The sequence below is a fragment of the Neoarius graeffei genome, chromosome 17 (genome assembly GCF_027579695.1).
Source record: "Neoarius graeffei isolate fNeoGra1 chromosome 17, fNeoGra1.pri, whole genome shotgun sequence".
NCBI lineage: Eukaryota > Metazoa > Chordata > Actinopteri > Siluriformes > Ariidae > Neoarius > Neoarius graeffei.
This window is the reverse complement of record NC_083585.1, coordinates 48,885,461-48,896,855: the sequence shown is the minus strand read 5'-3', so window position 1 is coordinate 48,896,855 and position 11,395 is coordinate 48,885,461. Positions and strand designations below refer to the sequence as shown.

Genomic DNA, 11,395 nt, shown 5'->3' with positions numbered 1-11,395 from the left:
CACCAAATGAAACACTTACCAAGAAAAATAAAAACAAACAATACAAGATAACTTAGCAAAAAAAAAAAACATTTGAGAAAAAAAACAAAAAAACAATAACAAATAAATCAGTAACCTATTCGTCGAGTTTCCCAGGGCCCCTGTTACTGCCCTCACACACACACACTCAAAGCACACATACACCCGAACCACGATGAAGAGACAAACTCACACACCAACAGCACACATATACACACACACACTTCCAAATAAAACTCCGTAGAGACAAAACAGCAGCCGATGTCTAGAATGCGGCCCTAATTGCCTGCAGTCTTAGCAGCGATCCACCATGAACCAAAAACGAGAGTTCTTGTCGCACTTTCAGCCGCAGCACGAGGTAGAGTAGCCGACAGCTCGTATACAGGTCAGGCACGCGACAGTGCAGCCAACTTCCCAATTACTCTGCCCTAAAGCAAAGAAAGATGTTAACCACCCGATGTACCAAATCACAATGGCGAACACGCGTTATGAAATAGCCACTTACCAATCACTTGGTAAACATACACCCAAACAGGCAACAACGCCGAACCGACGCAGGTACACTCAATGTTCTACCCTAGAACAAATAAAGCCATTAACCACAATGACTGAATTTCTTATGCAAGTTCCGATGCACTTGCCTCACATACCACATTTCATGACACCGAAAGAAATGTAGGTCAACATACCTTCACGGTCAAGATGTAAACCTAACCAAATGCTGCACGCAAACAAGATGCTCTAAAACCAATGCCAAACTCGAGGTAAAACAGTTGAATTCGCTTACCTGACCGCCGCTGTTCCCTGCTTTTATAGAAATATCCCACCCGGCAACTCAATCCCAAGTCGCTTGCCAGGCTTAAAGGCACCGACACACCACTACACATAGATGGCACTGGAACCGCCTTCCCAGCTAATGCTGGACACATCCCACACTGTGTCTGTCTCCCACTGCCACTGGATACACTCTGCCATTCCCTCTGGCATCTGGGTGATTAACTGCTCCATCACAACTGCACCAATGATTCCCTTGGCGTCATGGTCTTCTACCCTTGACCACTGCTGGCAGATGTCACAGAGTCATTGGATGAAGAAAGACAGCTGACTGACCGCCTCCATCATCAGCATGCAGAACCGCTGATGTTATTGGTCTGGGGTGTGGCTGACACATGGCAAGATGACTCGGTTTCAGGTCCAGGTACTCTGGCATGTTGTTGGTGGGCAGTTGCTGTGCTGTGAGCTGGGCCTGTCAAGACAGGAGCAGCAGTGGCCAAGCAGCTTGCTGCTCATCAAGCCATCCCCATGCCTCTGCAGCTCTCTCAAATAGAGCCAAGAAGGCCTATGGATCATTGTGAGGTCCAGTCTTGGCAATGGTGATTTGGGGAAAGCTGGCAGACACCATGGGGGCTACTGCTGGAGTACCCACTGATGCAATCAGGCTCCAGAGCACATGTCGATCCATGTGCTACATGCCACATGCCTCCGTGTGCAAGATGATGAGCACATTTTGGTTGATTTTGGTGGATAGGGGCAAGGGTATGGACCAGGTACTTGAAGGGTAAAGACTCTATTACAGAGCTTCAGCTTCAGAGTCCTTAGTTTTGGCACCAGTGTAAAAGTTCCCTGAGGTAGCTTGGCACACTGAGGAACTGGGATAGGTGGGGTACAGGTACTTTAGTTGGTGTTTTTTTCACTTTTTCAGCTTTTCTTTCACTTATCCTTAAATTATTTTCTTAAAGGGCAGCACAGTGGTGTAGTGGTTAGCACTGTCACCTCACAGCAAGAAGGTCCTGGGTTCGAGCCCAGTGGCTGGTGAGGGCCTTTCTGTGTGGAGTTTGCATGTTCTCCCCGTATCTGCCTGGGTTTCCTCTGGGTGCTCCGGTTTCCCCCACAGTCCAAAGCCATGCAGGTTAGGCTAATTGGTGGCTCTAAATTGACTATAGGTGTGAATGTGAGTGTGAATGGTTGATTGTCTCTGTGTCAGCCCTGTGATAACCTGGTGACTTGTCCAGGGTGTACCCCACCTCTTGCCCATAGTCAGCTGGGATAGGCTCCAGCTTGCCTGTGACCCTGTAGAACAGGATAAGTGGCTATAGAAAATGGATGGATGGATTTTCTTAAAGTGGAGTTAGTACATTGAGAAAAAATGTGTAACCTCTGAACCAGTGGTGTACCAAAATTCCCCAACTATCCTGATTTGCATTTGTATAGCTCACAGCATTTTCAATGACATATTAAAGCCTCCCCTTAACCAAGGGGTTGGGGGTAGTGGGAGTGTCAACTGTCAAGCTTCTCCATATCAATTTCTGGCAGTGGTCTGTGCAGCCTACAAATTCCCATGAACAGTTGTTAACCTGCAGATCCACGATAATTTACAATGCCATTTATTGAGGAAAATCTCACTTTTCATGCAGTGTGATACTGAGTTGATCTCTCTCAGACAGATATACATCAGCTCAAATATTTTGGACCTATAATGCTGTAAACTGCAACTATGAAAATGTATGTTCCGTGAATTAAAAACAAAATCACAAAATATATGTGCAAAAGTATGCACTAAGAATCAAGAAAATAAGTAAATAAATAAATAAACTTACTACCACATTCTTTCCAAAAACATATCATTAAAATGTCCTTCCTCTCCTGATATATGTGTGATGAAAATTTTCCATGTGACTCTCAAAAGCTTGACTCTGATAGGTTGGTGCTCTATTAACAGGAAATGTTTTCTGAATATTTGCATGTTCATGAAGAATGACTGAAAACATATTACAGTGGCCCCAGGCTCTGAATGGGTTAATCCCATTACATTTGTCTTATTCTTCTTCCCTATTGTTTTACCCAGAGGTTTTCCCAAGGCAATTACTCATGAAATGGGGTCACTCAGTCATTAAAAAGGATGAGCCATGAAGTCTTAACATCTATTAAATGGCAATCTGAGGTAAAGAACTTTGCCTCATCTGAAAGGATGAGCATCTGAGAAGTTCCATCCTATTGTGATGATTTAACTATTGTCAAATTGTACAAAATTTTGCCAAATTCTGCAATCATAGATTTGTGGTAAGTGATCTAAATTCATTTTTCAACGAGCTGTTAAAAAAAAAAAAAAACCTCCTGTGCATATTTGAGAAAACTTGTGTACCCATTTGCATTTTTCCTGTCTCTTTTAGGACTTTTGTTCTTGCCACCCAAGAAAGAGAAGGAAAATGGATTCCAACATGTCAACATATTCAACGCTTCTTACTTTGGAACCACTGGGCATAGCACCTCTTCACATTTTCCCAGTGTTCATGTTTGGAACCCTTACCTATTGTGCTATTTTGTTTTTCAATATTACGTTACTGCTAACAATTGCTTTGAACCAAAAACTTCATAAATCAATGCACATACTGTTGTTAAACATGCCAATTAATGACATTATCGGTGCCTCTGCCCTTTTTCCTCAGATCATGACAAGTATGCTTTCACAAAATACATCAATCACTTATTCTGCATGTTATGTGCAAGCCTTCTTGATACATTTGTATGGAACTGGATCATTTCTTATTCTGACCGCGATGGCTTATGACAGATATATTGCAATTTGCTGCCCATTGAAATATCACACCTTGATGTCCACAAATAACTTGTTGAAAATAATAATTACAGTATGGACCATAGATTTTACAGTGATTGGTTTACTACTTGCTCTGAGCTACCGGCAAGAGATTTGTAGCACGAGAATAGTTGACCCTTTCTGTAATAATCCAAGTTTGATGAAGCTAATATGTGGGGATATAAGGTTGAATAATTACTATGGACTGTCTCTGACAGTTTTTATCCACGGACTATCCTTGTTCATGGTATTATTCACATACATCCAAATCCTAATCACCTGTGTCTCTAAAAGACAGTCTGATGCAAAAAGCAAAGCAATTCAGACATGTGGTACACACCTAGTTGTTTACTTATGTTTTGAATTCATTTCACTGTTTGTCATAATTTCACACAGATTTACTAACGTATCCCAGTACATTAGAGGTGCAATTGCCACATCTTTGATGATATTTCCTCCTTTTCTTAATCCTCTAATATATGGTTTGAAAACAAAGGAAATTCGACAGAATGGTACTGTCTTGTTCTGTAAAAAGATCTCTCAGTCATGACAGAAAATTATTTGTAAGTGTGATGTTTAATACTTATTCATTTCAGAAAGAACAATACAATATTTATAGAACTATACTCTTAAGAATCCTGACTCTCTGGATATGTGTGTGATGAAAATTTTCCATTTGACCCTAAAAGCTTTACTCTGATAGGTTGGTGCTATGTTAACAAGAAAAGTTATCTGAATATATGCATTTGAATGAAGAATCACTGAAATCATAGTGAACAACAACAACTTTATTCATCACACGCTCATGAAATTCCTCTTTCCATTTAACACATCTGAAGCAGTGAACACATACACGCACACACACGTGAGCAATGAGCACACACACATACCCAGAGCAGTGGGCAGCCATGCTAACAGCACCCGGGGAGCAGTTAGGAGTTAGGTGCCTCGCTCAAGGGCACCTCAGCCCAAGGCCGTACCATATTAACCTAACCGCATGAACTGTGGGGGAAACCGGAGCACCTGGAGGACACTCACACAGACACGGGGAGAACATCAAACTCCACAAAGAAAGGCCCCCCCCAGCCACTGGGCTCAAACCCAGAACCTTCTTGCTATGAGGTGACTGTGCTAACTACTACACCACTGAGGTTCTGAATGGGTTAAAGGGGAACTGAATTCATTTTTAAACTTGCTTTATTTCTCAATTAACGTGTTATTCAGTTACGTTTTCAGTTTTATTAACCTTATATCATGACTCGTTTTGGCATATTATATTACACTTATCGGACTTTTCGGTTTTTAGCCATGTTGAATGTAGTTCGTATGGTCCACGGCAGGCATCGTTTATCCATGCAATTTTCACAAGACTTGTGCGAGACTTCAAACGTGAAGTGTCAGTGCCGCCATTTTGAAAACTGTTTACACAGCGGACAGATAGCTATATCATTCCAATTTAGATTAATTTCGAGATTTGCCAGCTTCATCAGTGATGGAAATTATTTCATACGACTTCGAACCAATGTGGAGTAGAGAAGATTTGGAAAGACAACAGGATAAGAACTAGTCCATCGTGCCGTTATGTACATCATTACTGTTGCACAATTAAAACAAGCCAGATCAGGCAGCTGGTGGGTTTTCAAAATAATAAATACATGCATGTATTTTTGTGATAAATACATATTATCCTGAGCGCATTTCCCACATAATCCTCACTAAGGTTTTGGACAGCACTACAAAATGGCGTCCCCACTATATAGTGCCCTATATATTGAGTAGGGAATGATTTTGGACACAGGGAAAACTTCCAGCTTGATTACATCAGCATTCGAAGGAGGGCGTGCATGTGTTTTGACAACGTTGGCAGATGTTGGTCACTTTGATTTCCGTTGTACATTTTACGTCCGTCCTATGATGTCTCGCACAGGTCTCAACGAATCTCGTTTACGGCCATTGCTTTGACATATGGACTGATATATTACACAGCATATTTCAAACACTCATAACTTGCTATAGCAGTGACAAAATAGCTGTCAGAAATGCATTCCTACATTTTATAAAATGAGATAAGCAGAATTTTGATAATTAAAAAAATTGTCTTCAGTTCCTCTTTAATCCCATTACATTTGTCTTATTCTTCTTACCTATTGGTTTACCCAGAGGTTTTCCCAAGGCATTTACTCATGAAATGGGGTCACTCAGTCATTAAAAAGGATGGGCCATGAATTCTTAACATAAATTAAATGGCAATCTGAGGTAAAGGACTTTTCATAATCTGAAAAGATGAGGATCTGAGAAGTTACTAACATATTGAGGATTTAACTATTATTAAATTGTATAATATTTTTGGCAAATTCTGTGATCAAAGATTTGTGATAAGCAACATAAAATAATTTTTAAACAAGTTATGTATATATATCTCATCTCATTATCTCTAGCCGCTTTATCCTGTTCTACAGGGTCGCAGGCAAGCTGGAGTCTATCCCAGCTGACTACGGGCGAAAGGCAGGGTACACCCTGGACAAGTTGCCAGGTCATTACAGGGCTGACACATAGACACAGACAACCATTCACACTCACATTCACACCTACGGTCAATTTAGAGTCACCAGTTAACCTAACCTGCATGTCTTTGGACTGTAGGGGAAACCGGAGCACCCAGATGAAACCCACGCGGACACGTGGAGAACATGCAAACTCTGCACAGAAAGGCCCTCGCCAGCCATGGGGCTCGAACGCAGACCTTCTTGCTGTGAGGCGACAGCGCTAACCACTACACCACCGTGCCGCCTACAAGTTTTATATATATATATATATATATATATATATATATATATATATATATATATATATATATATCTCACACCTTGATGTCAACAAATAACTTGTTGAAAATAATAATTACAGTGTGGATAATTGATTTTACAGTAATTGGTTTACTACTTGCTCTGAGCTACCGGCAAGAGATTTGTAGCACAAGAATAGTTGACCCTTTCTGTAATAATACAAGTTTGATGAAGCTAATATGTGGGGACATAAGGTTGAATAATTACGATGGGCTGTCTCTTATAGCTTTGCTACACATTCTCACACTGTTCGTTATGTTATTCACATACATTCAAATCCTAATCACCTGTGTCTCTAAAAGACAGTCTGATGCAAAAAGCAAAGCAATTCAGACATGCGGTACACACCTGGTTGTTTACTTATATTTAGAATTCATTTCACTGTTTTTCATAATTTCACACAGATTCACTAACGTATCCCAGTACATAAGAGGAGCACTTGCCACATCTTTGATGGTATTTCCTCCTTTTCTTAATCCTCTAATATATGGTTTGAAAACAAAGGAATTTTGACAGAATGTTACTGTCTTGTTCTGTACAAAGATCTCTCAGTCTCATCTCATCATCTCTAGCTGCTTTATCCTGTTCTACAGGGTCACAGGCAAGCTGGAGCCTATCCCAGCTGACTACAGGCAAAAGGCGGGGTACACCCTGGACAAGTCGCCAGGTCATCACAGGGCTGACACATAGACACAGACAACCATTCACACTCACACCTATGGTCAATTTAGAGTCACCAGTTAACCTAACCTGCATGTCTTTGGGGGAAACCAGAGAACCCGGAGGAAACCCACGCGGACACGGGGAGAACATGCAGACTCCGCACAGAAAGGCCCTCATCGGCCATGGGGCTTGAACCCGGATCTTCTTGCTGTGAGGCGACAGCGCTAACCACTACACCACTGTGTCGCTGATCTCTCAGTCATAAGAGAAAATTATTTGTGAGTGTGATGGTTGATACTTATTAATTTCAGAAACTACAATACAATATTGACAGACATATACTATTCAGGAGAAAAAGAAGGAGAAGAAGAAGAATTCCTTGATTTTGTCTCATGTACACTCAAGGACAGTGAACGTCCACCTCTGCATTTAACCCATCTGTAGTAAAGAACACACACACACACAATACCCTTTTCCACCAAATCAGTTCCAGGGCTCGTTCGGGTCCAGTTCTGGTGCTGGTTCACAACTCGTTCAACTTGCGAGCCAGCTACGAACCAGTTTGCTTTTCCATAGCTCGGGGTGCTAAGTGGAGCCACGTCATTACGTCACTGTATACGTCAGTTACATCACTGTATACGTCAGTTACGTCGCTGCATTTGTATAAACCTTGGCGCGAACATCATAGCAACAACAACACAGAGAAGAAGCAGCAGCAACAACAACACCAATAATAATGGATGACTTCGCGTTTGTACAGCTGCTGCCTCTCACCATTTAAAAAATGACGACCTTTCACGATCTTGCTATTGTTGTTGGTCTTAACAACTCCGCCCCGCTGACGTAAGCGGTTCTTTCCTCTGGCCCAGCAAAGAGTTGGTTCTAGCCTGGAACCGTTTTTTCTGGCCCCAGAGCCAGTTCTTTGTCAGTGGAAAGAGAAAACCCAGTTCCAAACAAAGCACTGGCCCCGAACCAGCCCTGGAACTGCTTTGGTGGAAAAGGGGCAACAGATAACTGAGCAATAAGATATTAAAATAAAGGTGCCAGAAAAGACTCATTAGAGTAATGCCTTTGGAAAAACTTTTCACTAAATAACCTGTATCTTTATGGTTCTTTTACCATTTTCTTGTTGAAACAATGAAACAAATCTTAATTTCCGATAATTAAGTTCTGTTTATAATTCAGTGCTTGTTTCAAATTGCATTGTTTATTGTGAAGAATTATCCTACTGGTAGTGAGAAATAATACTCACTAAATTTAAATCACTGGATGTTTTGTGGAGAATGAAAATCATGTAAATCATACAGTTATAAAGAATTTACATAGTCACCCCCCACCCCCCGGCACGGTGGTGTAGTTGTTAGCGCTGTCGCCTCACAGCAAGAAGGTCCTGGGTTCGAGCCCCGGGGCCGGCGAGGGCCTTTCTGTGTGGAGTTTGCATGTTCTCCCCGTGTCCGCGTGGGTTTCCTCCGGGTGCTCCGGTTTCCCCCACAGTCCAAAGACATGCAGGTTAGGTTAACTGGTGACTCTAAATTGACCGTAGGTGTGAATGTGAGTGTGAATGGTTGTCTGTGTCTATGTGTCAGCCCTGTGATGACCTGGTGACTTATCCAGGGTGTACCCCGCCTTTCGCCCGTAGTCAGCTGGGATAGGCTCCAGCTTGCCTGCGACCCTGTAGAAGGATAAAGCGGCTAGAGATAATGAGATGAGATGAGACCCCCACCCCCATTTTTTAAACAACTGCAGATTCTCAGACCATCATTTCAAACAATTGTATGGACATACAAGCTATTGGGAGGTGTTGCCACTTTGCCAAGCCACTTTGCTGGAAGAAGACCCAAACTGTCACCCTGTGATCAGTTTCTCAGAATCAAAAGCATCTGGTCAAGGTGAAATTTCTAAGGGATATTTAATCAAATATTAGGTGTGCATTTTGTATATTTTTGACCCTGGATGTATAATTATGACTTTGTGCCGATTTCAGAAAGCCCAACATAAAGGGGCACCAAATTCCTTTTTTTCCCCAATTAAAGATGTATCTTGTACAATCATTCTGCCCCAGAAAAAGGAACAGTGCAAAGAGATCACTGAAAGCTCAATATTTCCATGACATTCATATCCATGATGATGTTCATATCTGCTTGTCGTGTATGTAAACTTCTGACCACAATTTTATGGCTTTGACAGTCACTTGATAGCGACCCAATTGCACATTTATGGAAGATTTTGGAGCAATGTGTTCGACAGCACTCTCCTCCACCACCATCATCCATCTATCATCAATAAAAATCCCCTGAGTGAATAGCTTAGGAGAATGGTGTTTATCCCTCCAGTGGTGCTTGAAAGTTTGTGAACACTTTAGAATGTTCTATATTTCTGCATAAATATGACCTAAAGCATGAGCAGATTTTCACACAAATCCTAAAAGTAGATAAAGAGAACCCAGTTAAACAAACTAGACAAAAATATTATACTTGGTCATTTATTTATTGTGGAAAATGATCCAATATTACATATTTGTGAGTGGCAAAAGTATGTGAACCTTTGCTTTCAGTATCTGGTGTGACCCCCTTGTGCAGCAATAACTGCAACTAAACATTTCCGGTAACTGTTGATCAGTCCTGCACACTGACTTGGAGGAAATTTAGCCCATTGCTCTGTACAGAACAGCTTCAACTCTGGGATTTTGGTGGGTTTCCTCACATGAACTGCTCGCTTCAGGTCCTTCCACAATATTTCGATTGGATTAAGGTCAGGACTTTGACTTGGCCATTCCAAAACATTAACTTTATTCTTCTTTAACCATTCTTTGGTCAAACAACTTGTGTGCTTAGGGTCATTGTCTTGCTGCATGACCCACCTTCCCTTGAGATTCAGTTCATGGACAGATGTCCTGACATTTTCCTTTATAATTCACTGGTATAATTCAGAATTCATTGTTCCATCAATGATGCCAAGCCGTCCTGGCCCAGATGCAGCAAAACATGCCCAAACCATGATACTACCACCACCATGTTTCACAGATGGGATAAGGTTATTAGGCTGGAATGCAGTGTTTTCCTTTCTCCAAACATAATGCTTCTCATTTAAACCAAAAAGTTCTATTTTCATCTCATCTGTCCACAAAACATTTTTCCAATAGCCTTCTGGCTTGCCCACGTGATCTTTAGCAAACTGCAGACAAGCAGCAATGTTCCTTATGGAGAGCAGCAGCTTTCTCCTTGCAACACTGTCATGCACACCATTGTTGTTCAGTGTTCTCCTGATGGTGGACTCATGAATATTAACATTAGCCAATGTCAGAGAGGCCTTCAGTTGCTTAGAAGTTACCCTGGGGTCCTTTGTGACCTTGCCGACTATTACATGCCTTGCTCTTGGAGTAATCTTTGTTGGCCAACCACTCCTGGGGAGGGTAACAATGGTCTTGAATTTCCTCCATTTGTACACAATCTGTCTGACTTTGGATTGGTGGAGTCCAAACTCTTTACAGATGGTTTTCCAGCCTGATGAGCATCAACAGCGCTTTTTCTGAGATCCTCAAAAATCTCCTTTGTTCGTGCCATGATATACTTCCACAAACATGTGTCGTAAAGATCAGACTTTTATAGGTCCCTGTTCTTTAAATAAAACAGGGTGCCCACTCACACCTGATTGTCATCCCATTGATTGAAAACACCTGACTCTAATTTCACCTTCAAATTAACTGCTAATCCTAGAGGTTCACATACTTTTGCCAATCACAGATATGTAATATTGGATCATTTTCCTCAATAAATAAATGACCAAGTATAATATTTTTGTCTCATTTGTTTAACTGGGTTCTCTTTATCTACTTTTACGACTTGTGTGAAAATCTGATGATGTTTTAGGTCATATTTATGCAGAAATATAGAAAATTCTAAAGGGTTCACAAACTTTCAAGCACCACTGTAGCTCAGTGAATCAGTGCCAGTGTGGCATAAATCTGTTTGATTAGACTCTTGGTGGTTGATTACCTTGCAGTGACATCGTATTTTTAGTTTTTTTTTTCTTCTTTCACATTTGTGACCCATCTGTCCAAGTATATTATCCAAATAGAATTAAAAGGTCAAAGTCAAGGCCAAGGCTTTTTTAATGTCATTTCAACCATATACAATTTTTACAGTACAGACTTAAAATGAAGCAATGTTTCTCCAGGACCATGGTGCTATATTAAACATCACAAAACTACAAATCTACAACTAACAACATAAAGTGCATTAGTGCAGTGGGAGCAAACTTGCAGACAATAAAC

General features: G+C 41.2%; 1 protein-coding gene across 1 annotated transcript; it reads left to right on the top strand.

The window, feature by feature from the left end:
- Positions 1–3,224: 3,224 nt before the first annotated feature.
- LOC132901172 (olfactory receptor 52B2-like) lies at positions 3,225–4,163 on the top strand. The gene has a single exon (XM_060943518.1). It carries the CDS (start codon positions 3,225–3,227, stop codon positions 4,161–4,163), a length of 939 nt encoding a protein of 312 aa, XP_060799501.1.
- The last annotated feature ends 7,232 nt before the right edge of the window (positions 4,164–11,395 follow it).